At 35.8% G+C, this 23,889-nt stretch overlaps 1 protein-coding gene and 1 non-coding gene across 3 annotated transcripts; one reads left to right on the top strand and one right to left on the bottom strand.

Moving 5' to 3' along the window:
- Positions 1 to 191: 191 nt before the first annotated feature.
- Positions 192 to 272, bottom strand: TRNAL-CAG (transfer RNA leucine (anticodon CAG)). Its single transcript has one exon. It is a non-coding gene; the product is annotated as a tRNA-Leu (tRNA).
- Positions 273 to 360: 88 nt separating this feature from the next.
- LOC111891537 (probable methyltransferase PMT2) lies at positions 361 to 3,478 on the top strand. Of its 2 annotated transcripts, none has more exons than XM_023887583.3 (7): positions 361 to 555; positions 1,034 to 1,661; positions 1,726 to 1,936; positions 2,016 to 2,253; positions 2,341 to 2,715; positions 2,818 to 2,895; positions 3,019 to 3,478. In XM_023887583.3, the coding sequence occupies exons 2-7, from the start codon at positions 1,041 to 1,043 to the stop codon at positions 3,251 to 3,253; spliced, it is 1,758 nt and encodes a 585-aa protein (XP_023743351.1). In that variant the 5' UTR covers positions 361 to 555; positions 1,034 to 1,040; the 3' UTR covers positions 3,254 to 3,478. The 2 variants fall into 2 exon arrangements, with proteins under 2 accessions (XP_023743351.1, XP_023743352.1); XM_023887584.3 differs by lacking the exon at positions 361 to 555 and adding an exon at positions 578 to 795.
- The last annotated feature ends 20,411 nt before the right edge of the window (positions 3,479 to 23,889 follow it).

The raw sequence follows: 23,889 nt of genomic DNA, 5'->3' as shown, positions 1-23,889 counted from the left end.
TATTTATGTGTGTCATCCTTGATCCTTTTGAACCCAACAATAAACGTTGTTGTTGTTGAACTTTTAATAAGTTGAGTAGCACATGGCTTAGGCCTAACTTATGATGACCACAGATATTTGACATGTTTTTATTTTAGTTTCACTCTTTATAAAAAAAAATAATAATAATAATAAAAATAATAAAAATGTTATGTCAAGAATGGGATTCGAACCCATGCCCTTTCGGACCAGTACCTGAAACTGGCGCCTTAGACCAACTCGGCCATCTTGACATGTTTGTACGACTATCCTTATTATAATATATAAATATAAATATCTTATTTATTATACAAAAATGTAGCAAAGCATCCATGCATTCCTCATTATGTTTTTTTTTATTAGTTGAATTCTCTTCCCCTTTCTGATTACTTTATTCCCCACAATCATATATCATAACTCATAACCATAATCGCAGGAACTTCCCCTTCCTCCGTCGATGTTCTAATTTCTCCAACCAATCATGCTTTGATCAAACGAAAACCCCCATAGATTTCCATATATTTCTCTTCAAGATCAGTAAGATTTTCATCTTTATCGTATTTTTTATGATGATTCTTTTGGCGAAGCAGAATTTTATTATAACTCAACTTGGCTTTTAACGACTGTTCCCAAAAATAATTCCATGAATCCAAAATTTTCCCTTTATTTGATTCAGAAATATACCCTCTGTTCACTGTGTTTATAATGCCCAGTCCACCTAAGATATGCGAAAGCTCAAATTATTGGTAACCACGAATCCAACGATCTTGCTTTTCTGTAAGTTTTGTTACACTCAAAAAAAAAAAAATCTTCACATTTCTAGAAGACACCTTGTTTTTTGCAACTTCTTTTTATATAAACAGGATAAGGCTTGTTAGAGATGTAACAGGGCACTGTAATGCATGTATGATTCATAACTATCAAGTGTTCGATCAAATTACTCATTGGTGGATACTGGATAGGGTTTAAGAAACTTTGTGTATCAATATTTTGATTTTGTCAACGAATTTTGCAGATCAATCATGGCAACCAAAGGGAATACAGGAGACAACAGAACTCGTAGATCTTTTTCTATCTTCGTACTATTTGGTTTATGTTGCTTCTTCTATCTCTTGGGTGCTTGGCAAAGAAGCGGTTTCGGAAAAGGAGACAGCATAGCTCATGAAATAACAAGAAGAGCCGATTGCAGTGTCATTTCAAATCTAAACATCGAGACTCACCATGGCGTCGGAGTAAAAAACCCTAATGATTTACGATCAAAAAGCGAAGTTTTTAAACCATGTGATGATCGATTCATTGATTACACACCTTGTCATGATCCAATGAGAACTATAAACTATAAAGAACGACATTGTCCTCCCACTGCTGAAAAGCTACTCTGTCTTATTCCAGCTCCAAAAGGGTATGCGACACCATTTCCATGGCCCAAAAGTCGTGATTATATCCCATTTGCTAATGCACCCCATAAGAGCTTAATAGAAAAAGATACTCAAAGTTGGATTCGACATGAAGGAAAAGTTTTTAGGTTCCCTGGTGGAGGACCTCAGTTTCCTCATGGGGTTGATTCATATATTGATCAAATGGCATCTGTTATCCCATTAGGGAATGGACTAATTAGAACTGCTTTAGACATTGGATGTGGGGTGAGTATATCATTACCTTAAGTTGATATTCCAATTCATTTTCTCATTTGATGATTTCACATAGGTTGCAAGTTTTGGTGCGTATATGTTCAAGAAAAATGTTATAACCATGTCGTTTTCACCAAGAGATTCTCATGAAGCACAAGTGCAATTTGCTCTTGAAAGAGGTGTCCCTGCTTTTATTGGTGTTCTTGATACTATAAAGCTTCCATTTCCTTCAAGATCCTTTGACATGGCTCATTGTTCTAGGTGCTCGATTCCATGGGCCCAAAATGGTATATGCCAAAAAAACAATATTTAATTTACTATACTCTTGAAAAATCTTGTATAATATAATTCATCATATGAGCACAGATGGAAGCTACATGATGGAAATTGACCGAGTTCTGAGACCTGGTGGCTATTTTGTGCTTTCGGGCCATTTGGAAGAAGAGCAAAAGAAAATTGAGGAGATAGCTAAACTTGTTTGTTGGGAGAAGAAACACGAGAAGGGCGAAATGGTCATTTGGAGAAAGCGAGTCAATAACGATCATTGTCAAGAAAGAGAGTCTCGTTTTAAAACGTGCGAATCCACAAGTGTAAATGATATCTGGTATATAACCTCCACAACTTTTCAACTTCTAATATTCAAATCAGACAGTGGGCCACTGTGTACCTGATTTACATATCTGACATGTAGGTACAAGAAGATAGAAGCTTGTGTAACCCCTTACCCAAAAACCAACAATTCAAATGAAGTTACACCATTCCCACAAAGACTTTATGATGTTCCTCCAAGAATTTCAAGTGGCTCCATACATGGAATCTCCAATGAGTCATTCAAAGAAGACACAAAGTTATGGCAAAAACATTTGAATGGTTACAAGAGGGTAAATAAGATAATCACCTCAGGGCGTTATCGTAATATTATGGATATGAATGCTGGTGTTGGAAGTTTTGCTGTAGCAATTGAATCTCCTAAATCTTGGGTTATGAATGTGGTCCCCACAATATCCAAGAAAGACACTCTTGGTGTCATTTATGAGAGAGGTTTGATTGGCATATATCATGACTGGTAATATATAAAAAAAAAATGTTAATTAATTTATTTATTTAACATGGCATCCAATTATTAAAAAAAAAATGAAGTTGGTTTTCTTTTTTTGTTTGTTTTTAGGTGTGAAGCGTTCTCCACATACCCAAGGTCATATGACCTAATTCATGCTCATGGTCTTTTCAGCTTGTATAAAGACAAGTAAGTTGTAGGAAATAGCAACATACTTTATTCTTTTTACTTTTCTTTTTATATATAATGTAAGTAGGTTGTTATTTTGGTGTAATCTTTTGGAGTTTTTAATGGTGAGACATACTCTTGTAGGTGTAGCTATGAAGAGATTCTTCTAGAAATGGATAGAATTTTAAGACCTGAAGGAAGTGTGATAATTCGTGATGATGAGATTGAAGTGATGAAGGTGAAAAAAATTGTTTCAGGAATGAGATGGAATACAAAAATGGTGGATCATGAAGATGGCCCACTTGTTTCAGAAAAGATGCTGTTTGTAGTCAAACAATATTGGGTTGTGGGTGAAAATAACTCACCATCTTCTAGATGATAATAATGATTATTTTTGAGGGTATTGAGAAATTCATGAATATTAGGGAGGGTGGTCAACTATGATTATTATCAGTTGACTTTCATGTAGTAGGGATTTAGATTGACTTTTTAATACTATACACATTGGGTTTTAAGTATTTTCTTAGTTTGGGCTTCGAAACTAACATAATGTACAAGGGTAAACAACAATTTTTGATGCTATTTATGTATGGGTAGTTTTTCATATAGTCGGATATATATATTTATTGATAATTGGATTATAATTAGATATATTTAATCGGATATATCCAATTGAATGAGAACTAGATATTCGGTTGGATAACAACCGGATTGGATCGGTTTTTTTATTTACACCCTAAATTCCATCTTTTATACATAGATAAGATAAGATCTCACTCGTAAAATAGACCGATAACAAAAAAAAAAAAGTTAGGAAATCAAATCTACACATAACATATTACATATTAGGCAACAGAATCATATAATCGGTGAATAATTATAAAACCCAACGCCATACATTATACATATACTATGAATTCAAGAAGTCAAAAAGTCAAAACAATCGTACTTCTCTTTATGGCGACTGAAGCCAATTCTAAATCTACAGATCTCCGTGTACCCTCGTTTTCTTGTTATCTTAAACCCCATCAACATAAACTTAATGGCGACGATTTTCAGCAGAAGAGAAATTCTAGTAAGCCAAAACAGAGAGGTAAAGTTAAAGCCTTTATTAAATGGTTTTTCTGTTGTGCGACTCCTTGTTTGACCAAGAAAGCAGTGTCTGTTAAAGTTAAAGATTATGGAACAGAAAGAGACCCCTTTGCGTTCCCAATTCTAAATCCACCCAGAGTTTTTGACTACAGGGGAGACATGATTATGGACAAGAAAATTACGATTTTAACCTTGGATGCTATTGAAAAGGACGACGTGAATAATGCAGTTTGTGAAGGTGATGATATTACAAGTGAGGGTAGCTCAGATTTATTCGAGATAGAATCTGTCATGTATATAGATAGGACTACTAACAAGTCGAAGCATTAGTTACACATGTAAGTAAGTGTCTTTTATAGGGGATCAAATTCTAATTCTGCTTAATTTTCTTATGTTTATGACTCGTATTTGGAGAATCTTTTCATTTCTCGAGAGAACTGCATTAAGCAACATGTTTTATACAGTTATATTCTGCTATTACATCTTTACATTTAGAGTACTTGGAGAATATTATGTCATGGTGTTTTTAATGTGTCCCATCATGTTCCATGTGTTTAATGGATTACAAAATTATAATTGTTGAGTGTTGACATCGGTCTCAATTCTAACCTACAACGTGAATTCGTAGTCAATAATTCGCAGGGTTGAAGATCATTTTGTCATGTCTTTAAAAAGGTATGGTTATGTGGAATGAAAAAAAAAATTGTAATAAATGGTCATTTTAATGAATAACTCTATTAAATTTTTTACGATAAATCATTTATAGGTACCAAGAGTGATGTTATGCCATTTTAAAGTTTTTTAAGCATACTTGATAGAAATTTAAATACCATGTTAACATGCACTTATAAAGATTAGAGATTGGAGATATATAATAATTTCCAGATGTGAAATTAAACACCACGCGAAAGTCTAGCACAAAAATGTCCTTAGGAGAACATAACGTGTTCTTGGTCTTAATTTTCTTCGATGTTAACATTGTGTTTGTGGCACTGGGGTATGATTTTCCTAAAACGTCATTTGTAGTTTTATGACTTTTAAACAATCAAAATTCAAAAAAATAATATAAGTTATAAACGGACACTTTTGTAGAGTTTTCTACCTAAGGATGGTGTTTTTACCAAAATCTAGTTGTAGACTCAATTGACACTACCATTGAGCAAGACACTTGTGAAGAAAATAGTAAAGATCCAAAATTGATTCTTTATTTCTGAATGAATGTTAAAAACGAGATACAAGATAACATAGAAGAGAACACCTCAAGATAAGGAAACAATATGCACAGATCGGTGCACCAAAATAAAGAGGTTAAAATAGGAAACCAAATAAAATAAAATACTAATCCCAATATTCCCCTTCAAGTTGGAGTATGTAGGTTTGGAATGCCCAACTTGTCGAGTAAGAACTTCAGTTGATACCCGCCTAACGGTTTTGTTAACAAATCAGTGATCTGGTTACTCGATTCAATGTGCACAGGTTTTATTTCATTGGATTCAACACGTTCCCGGACAAAATGGCAATCCATTTCCACATGTTTTGTACGTTCATGAAATACTGGATTGTTAGCAATATGACGAGCAACTTCATTGTCACAGAATAGTGGAGTCGCTCCAGATTGAGCAGCATCAAGTTCAGTGAGCAACCAATGAAACCACAAGATTTCGCTAACGGTGGTGGCCATTGCCCGATATACAGCCTCGGCGGAGGATCGAGAAACCACTGATTGTATCTTTGACTTCCAAGAGACGGGAGCCCCACCTAACAGAAGAAGATAACCCGTACGAGAACGTCTAGAAAATGGACAACCCATCCAGTCGGAATCACAATAAGTCACCAGACCCATGCCCCTAGATTTAGGCAAAAGAATTCCTTGGCCCAATGTGGTCTTAAGATAACGGACCACCCGAATGGTTGCATCAAGGTGTGGTTGTCTTGGATCAGCCACAAATTGGCTAAGTAAGTTAACTGAGTAGGCGATATCGGGTCTCGTAGCTTGTAAGTATAAGAGACGACCTATCAATCTCCTGTATTACCCAGCATCAACACGAGGTTCTTCGTCCCCTTTATCTAGTTTTAAGCATTGTTCCATAGGCAAGGAACTGGGTTGACAACCTTCTAGACCCATGTCACGTAATATATCCAAGGTGTATTTTCTTTGGCTAAGCACAAGACCGTCTTTTGTCCTGGCGACTTCAATGCCGAGAAAATATTTTAAACAACCAAGATCTTTAATCGTGAATTGCTCATGAAGGACCGACTTGGTGGCTTGGATCTTCGTCATATTATTTCCAACTATTATGACATCATCGACATAGATGAGAGCAACTACCTGATTTGCACCGTGTTTGTAAATGAACAACGAAGGATCCGCTATCGATTGTTTGTATCCCATATCAATCAGTGAACGAGTAAATTTGTGATACCAATTCCTTGATGCTTGCTTAAGGCCATACATATATTTGCGAAGACGATAGACACGTCTGTCATCCTCTTTCGTGAATCCTTGCGGTATCTTCATATAAACTTCCTCGTCGAGATCTCCATGCAAGAACGCGTTGTTAACGTCTAATTGGTGTATGATCCAGTCTTGCTTTACCGCCAAAGTAAGGAGGGTGCGCATAGTTACCAATTTGGCAACCGGTGCAAAAGTATCATGATAATCCACACCTTCTAGTTGAGTGTATCCTTTGGCGACAAGACGCACCTTGTATCGTTCGATTTCGCCATTTGGTTTAAACTTGACTTTGTAAACCCATTTCGAACCGATTGCTTTCTTTCCTGCGGGCAAATTTTCAAGAGTCCATGTGTCATTTTCTTGAAAGGCTTTAATTTCCTTTTTCATAGCCTCACGCAATTTAGGATTCTGTGAAGCTTGTTTGAAATTCTTTGGCTCATGATAAGAATCAATAGCCGAAAGGAAAGCTTTGTGATTAGTGCTAAAATTCTTATATGAAACAAAGTGAGCTAAGGGATGTACCGTAGAGGTCGCTTGATTAGATGACGGGTCTGTATGGTTTACCAAGGGAGGAAGCTCGACTGAATAGTCCTTGAAACGTTGCGGCTGGGTTTGAACCCGTGTGCTTCGAGTGCTCGTTGTGGGTTCGGGTGGCTGATTAATAGGTGATTGGTTGCCCTCTACCACAGGTTGATGTTGAGTTGTCTCATCAACTTGATTAGAAAGAGAAATTGCTTCTTGCATGCAGTTAGTTTCCCCATTGTTTTGTAGGCCCATTGAGTCTAAGTTATTAGGATCATCTTCATGTGTGCACGTGTTTGTTTCTGTATCTGCATGTGCTCCTTCTTTCCACCAATTTTCATGCACTTGTTCTCCTTCTTTATAATTGGGTGCTACAAGATTTATATCGTCTTCTTTATTGGAAAAAGGGAAGCATGTTTCAATGAATTTTACATGCCTAGACATGATCACCCTTTTTAAATCCAAATCATAAATCTTATATCCCTTTGTCCCACAAGGGTAACCAACAAAAATTCCCCGTCTACCCCGTGGTTCGAACTTGTCACCCTTGGTATCATAGTTCCAGTAATAACTCAAACATCCAAAAATTCTCATATGATCATATCTAGGACTTTTCCCGAGTAATACTTCGTAAGGCGTTTTGTTGTTTAACGCCTTGGTGGGTATCCGGTTGATGACATACGTTGCTGTTAAAATGAATTCACCCCAGAATTTAATAGGTAAATTTGCTTCAAAGCGAATGACACGAGTTATTTCAAGGATGTGTCTATGCTTTCGTTCTGCCACACCATTTTTTTGTGGGGTGTGTGGACACATAGTCTCAAGGATTATACCCTTTTCGGCATAAAAATCCTTCATTTGGTTTGAAGTGAATTCACCTCTGTTGTCGCTATGAAAACGTTTAATTTTCTTTCCATGTCGTCTTTCTACCATATTGTTAAAGTTAATCAAACATGTGCTCGCCTCATTTTTCTGTTTTATTAGATAAACCCAAACCGATCGGCTATAATCATCTACTAAGGTAAGAAAATAGCTTGCTCGTAATAATGATGGGGTTCGGTAACTCCCCAAATATCACAGTGAATCAAGTCAAAAAAATCATTCGTTTTTATGGAACTATTTGGAAAGGGAACTTTTGTAAATTTAGCTCGAATGCAAGAATCACAAACATCGTGTTCTAAATCAAAATGCTTAAAAAAACTTATATGGGACAACTTAACATTAGGGGTATGGCCAAGTATTTTGTGCCACGTACAAGAGGTAACCGCTAATGCTTTTCTTTCCTTTCGCATCACTCCCATTCGATAAAGTCAACCCTTCATGCAATTACCCGTTCCAATCAAGCTCCTCGTTTTCAAGTCCTGTATCACAAAGAAATCTGGAAAGAAAGTGATTGCACAATGCCAATCCTTTGTTGGTCGTCGAACAGATAACAAATTATATTTAAAATTTGGAACAAACAAAGCCCCTTTTATTTTAATTCCTCCCTTGAGGAGGACATCACCATTGCCTTTGACAGGTGCGTCCTCCCCGTTAGCTACTGTAACAGGTCCTTCATTTGATTCATTGACAACATTATCGAGCACCTCTTGTTGAGAGATCATGTGCTCAGTTTCCCCTAAATCCATAACACCCCATTCAAGATCGTTATCGTGTGTACCTGCCATGTTTGCTTGTGGTGTCTGGTCTTGGACTTGCTCCTTGTTGCCACCAAAGAGTTTCAGGAACATACTGTATTGCTCATTAGTCAAACCCGCCACAGGACTCGTAACTGATTCAACATAGGCTGCTTTTGGTTTGTTGCCTTCTTTCTTCGTCTTTCCCAGCCACCATTCTGGGTAACCGATCCTCTTAAAACAACCTTCGTTATTGTGACCGTCACGACCACAAAAGGTACAATGCTCATTTTTGGTTGCAAGGGTTACCTTGTCGTTTTTCTATCACTGTTTCTTTTGTGACTAGTTACCTTTTTGGTTTGGTTGACTCACCTGAAAGGCTGCTACTTCATTTGTCATTTTTCTGCCCATAGCCACGCTTCTTTGTTGCTTATCCTCTGCCACCATGTGATAAGCATTGCTCAATGTAGGTGTTGGTTTCATTGCAAGGATTTGAGTTCGTATAACCGCAAACTCATTATTGATGGGTTTTGGTCATAAGAACATCCTATGTGCTCATACAAACCCTAATGCTTGGATCTAGGTTTCTCTATTGTACATGCAAGTTATCCAAGACTATAAACCCTAATTCTAGCATACAAGTAATCATATTAACATAAGAATGGGTTTAGATCATACCTTGATTGTTATGTAGCAATGACAATCTCAAATCCTCCTTGTATTGACTTTAGAAAGCTTAGAGTCACAAATGTCACTCCTCTAATGGTTCACAAACACCAAGAGCAAGAGGATGAGGAGGAGAGAGGATGGAGGCTGCCCTAAAACGTGTGAAACCCTAGAAGGATGCTTAGCCACGTTTTTGGGTCATAAGGGATGTATATATAGTTAGGCTATTAGGGTTATCTAACAAGGAAACCCTAATTTGGATGCTTAAGCCCTAAGCAACCCATATATTCCTTTCCTTAAGGCGTTGGACGATTTCCTCATGGGTTTCCCCATGGAATTCGTCCACTCCTTAATGTAAGGCAATCCATGGCCCAAATTGCAATTATCTTATAATTACAATTCCAGTCCCTTAAGTTTAATTAATCTCTTTTAGTCACAAAACTAATTACCAATTAATTATTGACTAATATTAATTAAACAATATGATTTCTCCTTTAATATATTATTCTCATAATATATTAATAAATCATATTTAATCCTTTCTCTCCATAATTCATCCTATCAAGTTGCTTTGGTGAAGGCAACCCAAAAGGACCATGCACCATTGGGTCAAGTACATACCAAAATAGTTATGGACTTAGACACTAATCCAACAGTCTCCCACTTGGATAAGTCTAATAACTATTATGCGTATAACTTCAGATCCTGATCTGCAATCGTAGCTTTCCAAAGCCGCTGTCAACTCTGATCCTATCAGATACGCGTGTCCTTTAGATAAGGGATCATATATTCCTCCATTCTAGATATCGTATAAGACATGATTTCTAATCATTCTCTTTGTACTATTTCTCGATTTCCGATTCATGACGACTGACTAATTGAACAAATCAAATTAGCCCTAGCCCGGCCGAGCATTTACGTTTGTCATTACTAAATCATTGAGGGGCCCAAAGATATCGCTTTTATCCTTCTTTGGATAAAAGGAACAGATAAAATTTGATTCAATGCTTGCTTGCACTCACTCACCGAATCACACACAACAATATGTTTTATAACACCAAGTTACTAGTGCGTAGGTTTAATCCAATGCTCAAATCATATTCATAAGCACTCATAATCGTTGCAGCAAACATTTGCTTATGTCTAATGCTCTTTAGACAATCCACACACCAATTCACGACAGTCTTTATTCATACATACTTCCAACATATGAACGACTGTGGCCTGTTCGAATAATTTGACTGTTCTCAACCAATTAAATTATCCATGAAGTCAAAACATGCAATGTGAAACACAAGAATAATACTAATCCCATATGGCCTCAAACCTTTGAGCATAAATAAAACACCTTTTATTTATCACCATATCGATTACTCATTATTTGTTGTTTCGGGTAATCAACTTCTTACTCGAATTATTACTACACTTGTCCCATGCTCCTAGCATGCACACAATGTTTACCTATGGTTCTTACTTTGTGAAATAGATCAAATTGAACACATTTCCAATCATACTCATTTCACAACTCCTAATCTTTTTCATAAGTGTAAGAATATCAAATTCTTGCCACTTATAGAATATGCTAGATTCTAACATTTTATGCAACGATCCATTTGTAATATCACTGCACCAAAGTCACAAAGACTATTGCCAATGAAATTACAAAGTCCTCTATCGGAGATTGTTACAATACAATTCCTTAGATATGATGTCTCTCACTCAAAGAACATTCCTTTGAACATCCTTTTGCATAAAAGTTTCTAATCTAGACATAGATTTTCAATATTCAATTCCCAATATGGACACATTTCCATATTTTCCATATGACAACTCATTCTTAATAGAATCTTATCTGTTCATAATAATGTCAATATGGTCCATCCAATATGGAAACATTTCCATATCTACCAATACTATACTTCCAACTACTCACAAGCGACCAATCATCGGCGAACTTTGGATTGTCCTTTGATAGTTGTTTAATCATCTTAGTCAAAACCGATTCTTGTCCTTTTCCCTCTAAATGCTCTAGTCATTTGGAAAATTTTAGAATAGTCAAATAGTATAGCAATTGCAATCGATCCTATACCCGAAGCGTATGGGACACAATGCATAATGTCTTACATAAAGATTTGATACTTCATCAATCTTCTGCAATAATATTTTATTTGCTATGTTCTCAAAATTCGAATTGTGAAGAGGAATGCCGTAATCATAATCGAGATTTTGAGAACACACTATGTACCTTTGACTTTCTCAACTTAAGCCTTTAGATTTGAAATGAAGCATAATATTCTCTCCCTTAATTATAGCAAAACAACTTTACAACTCTTGCGACTTTGCAAAGTATAACTCTTGTTTTCTATAATTAATATTGCCAACTTGCAATACTTTCCTTAATAATCATACAATCATAACATTTATGCTCCCACTATCATGATGATTATTATAAACATAACACTTATGCTCCCACTAGCTTTGACATGCATTCAGAAACAGCCTAACTTTCAGAAAAACAAGACTTATTGAATTTCTTAAGTTCATGTTTCCAATACCTAATGCTTTGATAATCTTTTATCAAGGCTTCTTGAACTTATACACCTTTGCCTTAGATAGTTTATATGTGTGTCTAAACAATTAAGACTAATTGCCAGACCTCACAATTCAAATCATGGAAAGGGATACCGTAACCATAATTGAATTTGAGAATGCAATTTTACTATCACTATCTTCTTAAAATCTCTATTAGTGAAATCATTTCCTCATAGTCATTTTCATGAAGGAGGGAATCTTATGACACTTAGATTTTAATGGTGTATATGTTCCTATCCATGTGAACTTGTCAAAGCCAAAGTTTACGACAAATTCAAACTCATATGGACCGAACTTTCTTAATATTGATTTCTTGCCTTATGGTAGCACAGCTGCCCACCATGTCTTCCAAGTAGTTAAGCAGTTCACCCTTTCCTATCAAGGTCCTTGCCTTTTATGCATTTAAACGAGAACTCATAGGACTCACATGCATAATTAACTTAACTGGAATGGCACAGAAACAAAACAATGTCAACACGATAGGTTGTAAACCTCAACTCGTGTGCTAGTGATGATCGATAAGGTTTATTTGATTTGTTCTTGAAACCTTTCAAGACCATTAAGACTCCCACTGACTCCTTGACATATAAGCTTCTCTTGTCAATAAACATTTCTTGACAAACAAATATTCAAGAGTTAGTGTAGTTTTTATCAAAACACTTCATAAATAGGTTCTAGTTGGTCTTTGTCTTATCCAAGACATCACAGCTTACCAATTTCAAATGTGCGAGAACAAGAAAACCTTTTTCCATATTCTACATTTGATGAATGTTATAAACCTTCTTGATACTTGTCACTCATTGTCACAATCTTAACTTTAAGAGTTGTTATTGGAACGAAGTATGATTGACTTCTTGATTTAACCATTTCTTCAATCCTTGATTCCTATTCTTAAACATACAATTGTACTAAGACTCACTTAGAGGATCAATTGAGATATAGTTCTTAATCATTAAGACCTATCATAAAGCATAAAAGCTACTCTCCCTTCTTCTTAGAATGGAGAAACTTTTATCTTTCTGCCTACATGATTCTTCTTATTCGTTTTGCTATTGATTTAAACCTTTTTAATCAATTCCGAATTACACTTAATCTTATAAGTATAATCATATTTACTAAAATTTTAGTAAACCATGACGAATATCTTGTTACTCTTATGGTGGACTTTGACCAACACACAACTTTGTGTACTCGATCTCCTAGTCCTTCACTTGACACTTTGTCAATGAATTAGTCTAATTTCCAAAAATGAAATTTCTCATTCTTCGTGCAACCAAGTTGCATGATTCCAAATTTCTATCCAATTGAAACTTAGGCGATGAGAAACTCTCCTTATTTGGTAAATTCTCGACTTTTCCATAAACACCATAAATAAGAATCATATCCATTTGTTGTAGAAATATGCAAACACCAATTTTCATAACAATTTCATTGCAAGGAAATAAACAAATAAATAAATAAGTCAAAACAAAATTTATTTTATTTATAAAAGCAGCGGAAAACATTTGTCCTTACAATGCAAAATCCATTGAAAACTATGTATTTCAAAAGGAAAATTTCTAACAACTCTATCATAACTATCTAAGCTCAAAATCTAATCTTCAAGTCCATGCGATCAAGATCCATTCCTTGTGATTAGATTCATCTTGCTCTTTCACCAAGCTTCCTTTCTTTTCACCGATCCTGCAAAACATTCAAATGCAATCTTATCACATCATGTATTAAGAATCAATGAATAGGAACTTAACGGAGTTAGATAGTGGATTTTACCTGAAGTGTAGCCATACTCTTTGACTCTCCCATCTTCTGGACTCTTCAGGCTCTTTGGGCGGACTTGTATCCAACGCCCTTTCTTTTGGCAGCAAACGCAGGTCGGTTCTCCTAGAACGTCCTCGGAAGCATGGTCGGTTGACTTTCCCAACAAATACGCTCCATTGCTTCGCCAAATCATTTTTGATTCAGCAGCAATGAGCATGTAAGTTAGGTCAATGAGGTTGTCGTCATGATCCATCATATAACACTTTCTTTTGAACTCATTATATGATTCAGGAAGTGACTGCAAAACCCAATTTACAGCCAACTTATCCGGGAATGACACACCCAACATTATGAACCTATCAATGTGTGATTTCATTCCTAGAACGTGGGCACACACGGGCTTACCATCTTCATGTTTCATTTCCAATAGGGCTTTAGTGATATTGAACCTTTCAATTCTTTGATCTTGTGGGTTAGGGAGAACAATTGGAGGAGGTGGAGGAAGTGAAGCATGATTTCTTGTTCCTTGATCGAATCGTGGAATACCATCTTCATGTGGAATGCTTGTTCCACGGGATTTGGAAAGACCATAGTTGTCGAACTTAGACATCTACAAAACGGGAGAAACAAATTCAAGTTAGTTGATTGATTGAGTCCTTAGTAAATCACCCAAATGAGATACTAAGGCTAGGACCCAACACAATATTCTACAACTTGGGAGAGGGATGCCGTAACCCAAATTGCAGAACATTTGAAGGTAAGTGAATGACGATTCACTAATTTCCACCATGAAAAACGAAAAAGGAAATTTAAGTTTTAAATCTATGAAAACTCCTAGATCCTATGAGATTCATTGAACATTTCAATGGCATGTTTGAATCTCGATATGCCGCTCTTGTTTGTAACTGGGATGCCGAGGATCACAAAGCGGGTGTGAATAACCATGCACACTACATGGTGCCCCCACATGTTACAGTCACCTATTCGATGTGCCGGTAAACCACACACGCTCCACCGAACTATGACAAACATTGAGTCACCCTTTGCTACCTTTTCTTAGAACCATTTAGTGTGCCGGTAAACCACACACGCTCCACTAACGTCTTCGCAAGGGCACAAAGTGTAATTTCATGGAATTGCATCAATTCACTTTTGCCTAAGTAACTAAGATTGGGAATTTGTAAAACATTTAGTTACTTTTGTAATTCATTATACTTATATTGGAAGGGTTCGTCATATCCTACCCGTTCGGCTAACGACCCTCCACTAGTCAAGAGTGCGGTAGGTAAGAGTGGATACCCAATCAATCGCCATTTTATAGGCAATTTCCTTAAACACCCCTTATAGATCAGCTTCGTGAATGAGGCCTACTAACGGTAAGACTGACTTTTACTTATATATATATATATATATATATATATATATATATATATATATATATATATATATATATAATGTTAGACTTTTAATGTTATATATAATATAGGGTGTATTTTACACTTTTAAAATACTAGGTGGTCTAATTTAACAATTATACTCTTAATTCAATTAAATTGTAAACCTAAACTTTTATGGATTTATTAAACCTCTTTTAATTATACACCTTAATTAATTAATAAAACCAAAAGGATGTGATTTGAACTTCTCAAAACATTACTAGGGTTTTAGAATTTAACATTCCTAATTAAACCTTTTAATCAACTTTTAAATTCCATAACTTGAGGGCAAGTTTTGAAACATTTCAAACATTAGGGTTTAGAATTTAAATATACATCAAAATTAAACTATTAATCAAAATTTAAATTCCAAAACTTGAGGGCAAGTTTTGAAACATTTCAAAACATCAGGGGTTTAACTATTTAAATTTCAAAAACTAAACTTTTGAGTTCAAATTTAAACTATAAAACCTAAAGGGAAAATATGAAACTTTTCATAACACAAGGATCAAATAACAAATAATCTTAATCACATAATTATCCATATTTGATTTATTTAATGATTTCTTGCAAAACAGTTTACCAATTTAATCAAAATAATTAATCAATTATCACATAAGGAAACAAATATTTTATTAATTGATAAATATCTTCAATTAGATCAAGAATATAGTCATATATATAAAAAATCGGATTTATATTGATCTAATATGATAAGGCAAGTATCCTCAAGCAAAAACAGCAAGAAATCCCGGTTTTCCCTCATTCTGACCAGCCGACTCGTCGAGTCAGGCATGGACTCGTCGAGTCAACATGAACTCGGCGAGTTCATCTATGGACTCGGCGAGTTCATCTATGGACTCGGCGAGTTCAGCAAGCAGAACCACAAAAAACGAATTTTTTCAACATACAAGGCATCAATACAATAGAAACCAATCTAGGCTTTGATACCACTGATGGGTTTTGGTCATAAGAACATCCTATGTGCTCATACAAACCCTAATGCTTGGATCTAGGTTTCTCTATTGTACATGCAAGTTATCCAAGACTATAAACCCTAATTCTAGCATACAAGTAATCATATTAACATAAGAATGGGTTTAGATCATACCTTGAATGTTATGTAGCAATAACAATCTCAAATCCTCCTTGTATTGACTTTAGAAAGCTTAGAGTCACAAATGTCACTCCTCTAATGGTTCACAAACACCAAGAGCAAGAGGATGAGGAGGAGAGAGGATGGAGGCTGCCCTAAAATGTGTGAAACCCTAGAAGGATGCTTAGCCACGTTTTTGGGTCATAAGGGATGTATATATAGTTAGGCTATTAGGGTTATCTAACAAGGAAACCCTAATTTGGATGCTTAAGCCCTAAGCAACCCATAGATTCCTTTCCTTAAGGCGTTGGACGATTTCCTCATGGGTTTCCCCATGGAATTCGTCCACTCCTTAATGTAAGGCAATCCATGGCCCAAATTGCAATTATCTTATAATTACAATTCCAGTCCCTTAAGTTTAATTAATCTCTTTTAGTCACAAAACTAATTACCAATTAATTATTGACTAATATTAATTAAACAATATGATTTCTCCTTTAATATATTATTCTCATAATATATTAATAAATCATATTTAATCCTTTCTCTCCATAATTCATCCTATCAAGTTGCTTTGGTGAAGGCAACCCAATAGGACCATGCACCATCGGGTCAAGTACATACCAAAATAGTTATGGACTTAGACACTAATCCAACAATTATCTAGTCCCAACAAAAACTCATACAAGCGTTCTTTCTCCTTTAACTTAACCAACCTTTTTCCCACTTCACACTTATTGCCATTGCATGAACATCGTGGTGTCGGCAAGACAACATTGATCTCGTCCCAAATTTTCTTGAGCTACGTATAATATGCCGAGACCGAAGCCCCATCTTGCCAGGTGACATTCAACGATTGTGTGACAGCCGCCAAATTTGGTTTATCCAAAGTCAAATAAAGTCAACAATTCAAACCGGTCAACTTAGTTAACCTTAGTATATTAGGGTTTTCCTTATGTTTAAAGTTGTACAACTCGCCATGTCAATACAAAGTAATCACTTGAAAGTTTCATGTGTTCAGAAAGTTTAAACCCTAATCAGGGTAAGTGATGGAACTACTCAATAAAAACACTATTACATGCCCTTCGGGGACATATAACACTCATAAAGAGGCTTAACGGGGTTTACAAACCTTGCGAAGCTAAACATCCAAAAAGGTCACGAACGAAGTCTCTCTCAATCTCTCTTTATCAATCTCTCTCTCTCCCAAATCTCTCTCATAACCTCCCTCAGCTTTCTTTAATTATTTGGGGGCATCCCGACCCTTAACTTAGCCAAAAACTGCACAAAACAGGAAGTTTACTTGAAAAACAGCCTTATAGGGCCGAAACCCTAAGAAGCGAAACCAAAGGACCAAAGCCGAAGACCAGGGAGCCGAAACCTGAAGAACCGAAACAACAGGACCAAAACCCAGAAGAACCGAAATACCGAAGAGCCGAAGCCAAAACTACCAAAACCAAAACCTAAAGAACCGAACCTCACATAGACCAAAATCGCAGGACCGAACCCGAACCTTGGAGGACCGAACCTGACCTTCGCCTTCGCCTCGCTACTTCGCTTTCGGTTCCCTCTAACACTTTGCCTGCGAGATTCCTCGGCCGAACCACCTTTCGGTTCTCATTACAACTGAAACCCACTTTCGGTCCTCAACATCAAGGACCGAACCCTCAGCCCTGAATCCAAATTTTCGCTGAATTCGCACCAATTCCCGGTTTTCGACCATTTTCGCGTTTTAAGCCCGTTTTTCATGATTTTGACGTGAGATTTTCACCCAAACTCATATTTTGACATATAAGACCCTATATTCATAATTTAAACCCATTTTAAGGGAAATATTTGTTTAATAATAAAATCTAGTGGGTAAGATATTGAGGTGGAGTGTTGACTTTACCCTTAAGTTATGACACAAGCAATCCTCCACACCCACTCCAGGGCCATACTCAGTCACTATTCATCCATACTTAGTCAACTATTTGTCCTTTCACCCTTTTTCTCCAGCTCATAATCTTGATCAAAGTCTGGAAGTTCTTATCTCTCCTCCCACCTTATTCACTCTTTCTCAAAGAAGAACAAACACACCTCTCTCACTTTCTCTCTCTCTCTCTCTCTCTCTCTCTCTCTCTCTCAAACTCGAGACTCCAAGGCTATGATTGAGCTTCTTACTCACTTTTCGTGAGTATTTCCATCCTACACTTGATTATCTTACATCCTTTCACTCAAAACATGGATACCTTACACAAATATCATCATATTTGTTCATAGAACCTTCAAATATTCAAGCACCTACCAAGTGTTCTTGACTTGGAAAGTTCTTTTCTTCATCATCCATCTACTGAAAGCACTCAAGGCGAGTTCATACCCCCACATTTTCATGTTTTCTTCAAGTTTTAGGGGGAGAATACATGTTTAAACACCAACAACATGACTAAACTCAAACCTCAGCTTTCAATAGAAAAGTTAATGTTCATTCACGAGTTGTTTTGAACATCTTAAACTTTTTAGTTTTCAAAAATGTATTAGATGAAAATAGTTCAGGTTTATACCTTTAAAATTACTACTTGCACATGTCCATACAATTTTTCTACAATTTATGGTGATTTTTACAAAACTGTCTATCACTGTAGCTACGAATTTGGCCCAGTCTGTGAATATGAGCGTTTTCACACTAGTTAGAGGCTTCTAAAAATCATAATAAAATTTATGAACAAACTAGACAAATTTTCTAAACTCTCAAAGTTTACAGATTTAGTTTTTGATTCCGTATGATTTTTCTGTGATTTTTTCTAAATCAGTGCAGAAATGGTAAAAATGAATTTACAGATTCAACTTCCATAACACTTTGTAACATGTTGAGCAAAGTGTTAATCCTTGATGACTTCATATTTTTTGCATGTGCTTTTTGTTGGAATATAAATATATAACAGAAAAATGTTCAATAAATTGTAAGAGCTCTTTATTATTACAATTAATGCATGATGAGTCATAGTAAACATAGTTATGTTTTGCTACATATTCTACTTACACAGAAGAGGTTACAATACATAACAAACATTTTGATAAACTATAATAGGTATAGTTTATGTTTCATATACATTATGAAAGAGTACATTTCTACAAAAAAGAGTTTTCAGTTTCACACTACGTAAATCTGTTAATAAATAAATTTGTGAGACATTCGTTTCACGTTACTTCCAAAATAGCGCAACAAAAGTCTTGTGATTATAACCAGAATCTCTTGTAGGGAGAGTGTGATAGTTGTGTATAGATCTATATTGGATCTGACAAACCCACACCTTAGTTGCATGCAACAGCTAGACCGCAGGTCTGGAGTGACAAATGTCATTAACATTCGGATGCCTGAAGAACGTCGTATACAAGGCCGAGTAAGTCATAGTATGGTTATAATAACTCACATGGGGTATTAGCAAAACATAAGATTTACGGGATTTCCATTTAAATAAACGAGTTTATATCGATTTAAACTTGCATGATTTACAATTTATATTGAAAAATACTAGGATGTTATTAGTCTTGGCATTTAAGACTACGATACATTTTAAAAGGAAAATATTGGATTTTCTGGGACAAACATTACTTTTATAAAGTAAGGATTTCAACATTTCATTCAAAAGCTTATGAACTCACCAAATTAATTTTTGACACTCTTTCAAAACTAATTGTATTCTCAAGAAATCAGTAAAACAGGTATTCTCAGTAAATCTTAGTAACAAACAATCATTGCATTAATATTAAAGTTTTTACAAGTAGTGATCCACCAAAGATTGAATCAAAAGGTAAATGACAAAGTAATACATGAAGCTACTAAACTTCATCTTTTGAATCCCAGTGCACGTACCTATCTGCTAGAATACAAGTTATTTTGAAAGAGAGTATCAGCATAAAATGCTGGTGAGTTCATAAGTATTTTAGTGATGTAAAGTAAGTTGAAAGGTTTTTTTAGAAAAGTTCGCGTGTTCCTCCAGAAGATCCTATGTCTTCTGAAATCATGAAAGTTAGGTAAAAATGGCTCTACAGTCCTTTCTATGCGTGCTAAAGGGATACTAGTTCTATAAAACCTAGAGTAAACAAATAATCAGTTGTGTAGTCTTCCTTAATTCCACAACCAGACAAGGAACAAGAAATGAGGCGGGAGTCATACATCCCATTATTTGTTAGATCGTCGTTGTATAAAACCCTTAGCGTATTCCTTTAGTACTCATAGAGTTAACTGTAATAGTCCTTTATGTTTGAAGAAAACATTCTTTTAAGAATAACTCTTATTTACTTTAATAAAAATGGTAACCACAATGGTTTCTTCAATAATCACTTAGTTTACACTAGCTATATATAATCTAATATCTAACGAATAGTTAGTTGTGTGAATATGTCCTAAGCCCACAACCAAACAAGGAATAGGAAGTAAGGCGGAAATCACACATCCAACTACCTATCGGATATTAATGATATGTATAACCCTCAGGTATAAAATACGGTATTATAGAACTAACCACTTAAGGTCCTTTAAGTTATATTGGTTTAATAAAATGGATTAAACCCCTTTATTGATGAGTTTCTAGTTTAGTTTACTCAATGTTCTATTGTTTGGATGACTGCTAGAAGTAATGAAACTTTGTACTTCGACGCCTCAGTCGATAGTGATGTGAGTTTTGTATATAATTGTGTGTTTTATTTAATACTGTCAGGCACTTTATAGATGTACTCTATATAATTAATTTCGATTCAATATATTGCTATCACCTCGTGCCTGCTAACCCTGATACGTGTAATCGTACTAGTGTTAACGCAAACCCGGAAAGATATATTATTATATTTTATCACCTCGTGCCTGCTAACCCAGGTATGTGTAATCGTACTGGTGTTAATGCAAACCCGGAAAGATATATTACTATATTTTATCACCTCGTGCCTGCTAACCCAGGTATGTGTAATCGTACTGGTGTTAACGCAAACCCGGAAAGATATAATATTATGTTTTATCACCCTGTGCCTACTAACCCAGGTACGTGTAATCGTATTGGTGTTAACGCAAACCCGGAAAGATATATTATTATGTTTTATCACCTTGTTCCTACTAACCCAGGTACGTGTAATCGTACTGGTGTTAACGCAAACCCGGAAATATATATTAACACTTTAATTTGTTACAAACAATGATTTAAGGATACGATGTCTTCCTAGAGTACTAGGAACATCGTATAAGTGTGTAATTCTTGAATTGTTCGTCTATCATTGTTATAGTATGTTCCTCCCTGTACTTGTTATAGTATGTTCATCTCTGTACTTGTTATAATATGATCCTCCCTGTACTTGTTATAGTACGTTCCTCCATGTACTTGTTATAGTATGTTCTTCTCTGTACTAGTTATTGTATGAACTGAACCCCTAAACTATACATATTATAGTTTACTAGTATGTTTACTTGAACTGATACTGACTTGAAGAAACGACTCATTTTATCTACTAAGTTATGATTATACTTTAAAAAAACAGAGTTTTGTAAACTATAAAGTAACATAGCTTTAAAAGAGTTTTTGAAATGTTTTGATCACCTAATAATACATAAGCAATCCTTTAAAGATGTTTATAACAAAACATTTATACAATTAACATTGTGTTCAACTTGTATCCCCCCTAAAACCATTAAAAACAGTTAAAAGATTGGTTATAGGGGTATGAACTCACCTTATGTGGGTGATTCAATACGAATATGCGCGTAAGGATGAGAAGTTCAACGAATAAAATCCCGAGACACAAACGAGTCCTATATGACATATAAAGGCATATATGTATACAATTAATGTAATAAAAAAACAAATATGCAAGGAAACAACCTTAGGGACTAGGAAACACTTGAAATGAAGTGTTGAATCACATGTGATTGTATGAAAGAGGGTTCACGACCACACACTTGGTGTCTACGGCCAAGGTAGATGAGTTTACAGCCAAGAAAGGAGTTTATGGCCGTAAACTGAAGAAGATTATGCAAAAGATAGTGGTTTAAGGTCCTATCTATCATCCATTAGGGTTCAAGGTCTAGTGCTTGGATATGAGAAGGGTTTGCGGCCAAAATTTGTCCAAACCATGGGTTTACGGCCAAAGGAGATTCCATGGCCGTAAACTCATGATGTTTATAGTAAATTGGTTGTTTCAATGAAGAAATAAAGAGCTTATGATAGAGATCAAGTATATGGAAAGGATACTTACAATTTGGAAGCTAAAAGAGGTTAATATGGCCCAAAGAACTAGTGTGTGTTCTTGGTGAAAGATGATGATTATGGAGATCTAGAAAAAAGAGTCTATATTTATGGATGGAATCAAAGGATGATACATGATTAAGAAGAATAACACTCAAAGATGGAAGAAATACTTACGTTTTTTAAGATCTAGGATGAAAGGCTTGATGATACTTGAGAGAGAATGGGTGCTCTTGACTTGAAAGTGGAAGATATGAAGAAAAATGAAGTATAAAGATACTTATGGGAAGGATTTTACGGCCCAAATAGAGTTTACGGCCGTAAACTCTATTTTGTGTCCGTGAACTCCTTGTGATGGAGTTTCTGGCTCGACTGCAACTCCACGAACTTTAGTAGATACTTCCTAATACTCATTCCTTGGATGTACTAGGCTTAAAATTCATTAGAATGACCCTTAACAAGGCTAGACGGCAATGAACTTAAGCTTGACTTTTGGTTGGATTGGATGGCTTTACAAGATAGAAATTTCGGGTTGTCACATCATCCCCCCGTTAAAGGGAATTTTGTCCCGAAATTAGAGCTTCAGCAATATACATGAATGAGATGGAAGGTATAGGCACTCATGATTCATTTGATTCATCTTATCTCTAGGGATATCAGGTCCTCAGAATACGCGGTAGAAGGATTTTGCTACAAGGTACGGTTTTGTTTTCGTTTGCTGGATTCCACTGACTAGGGTTTCCTAGGGTTTCCTTCACTGAATTGGATTTTTACAGATTTCTTTACCAAGACGAGGCTTTTGCTAACATCGATCTAATCGATTGGAATAATAAAAAGTCCCGACAGACAATCGCTTGTTCAAATCTCTATAGACTTGGTAGGATAGGGTGAAATGTATCAAATTCCCTAAGTAGATGGGACCTGCACGCTATTAGGCCGATTCTATTGAGAACCTCACATGGTCCTGAGTACTTTGGATTTAGCATTCCATGCATCTGAAGCACACGATGCCCTCTTAATGTGTGATCCCCATTTGACTTAATCATCATACCAGAGTTCCAAAGGTTTATCTCTTATGGAAGGTGTATTTTTCTTGGTTGGTTCTAGAAGTTCTAGGTTGTTTGTAGATTCGCACATTCTGCTTGGCAGTTTCCTCGAATGGTTTCTGGATCGGCGAATATGTTGTCTGATATTTTTCAACTAACTAGTTGCGTGACACCTACCTTAGTCCAGTGCAGAGAGGTTCTGCGCTTACAACCAATGGAGGTTTTCGAACGGAGTAACTCCAAATGCCAGTATGGTAAAGGACCTGACTAGTTGGCAACTGGGTATCCCAAGCTTTACCAAGGTCAGTCAAATGCATTTTCCCGCACAATCCCTAATGTTTGAATCGTCCTATTATTCCGTCTGTCGCTTCATGGATGGTAGGTTGTGCTCATGACTAGCCTAGCCCTCAGAGATTTTCTAAATTGTCTGCCAAATTCGAAAAGGTGCTTCTATTATCTCGAATAGAGATAACAACCACTTTAACACCGAGCAGTCCAAATAATCCCTCGGACACACATCC

Source organism: Lactuca sativa, chromosome 5 (genome assembly GCF_002870075.4).
Source record: "Lactuca sativa cultivar Salinas chromosome 5, Lsat_Salinas_v11, whole genome shotgun sequence".
In the NCBI taxonomy this organism is placed as follows: domain Eukaryota; kingdom Viridiplantae; phylum Streptophyta; class Magnoliopsida; order Asterales; family Asteraceae; genus Lactuca; species Lactuca sativa.
Note: the sequence above shows the minus strand (reverse complement) of the source record. Positions and strands in the feature narration are given on the sequence as shown.

Bases quoted from the DNA above. Each gene is read 5' to 3' on its own strand.
- LOC111891537 (XM_023887583.3), top strand. From the start codon at position 1,041: ATGGCAACCAAAGGGAATACAGGAGACAACAGAACTCGTAGATCTTTT. The intron at 2,716-2,817 runs GTAATATATAAA...GTTTGTTTTTAG, and splicing joins ATTGGCATATATCATGACTG to GTGTGAAGCGTTCTCCACAT. The intron at 2,896-3,018 runs GTAAGTTGTAGG...ATACTCTTGTAG, and splicing joins TTCAGCTTGTATAAAGACAA to GTGTAGCTATGAAGAGATTC.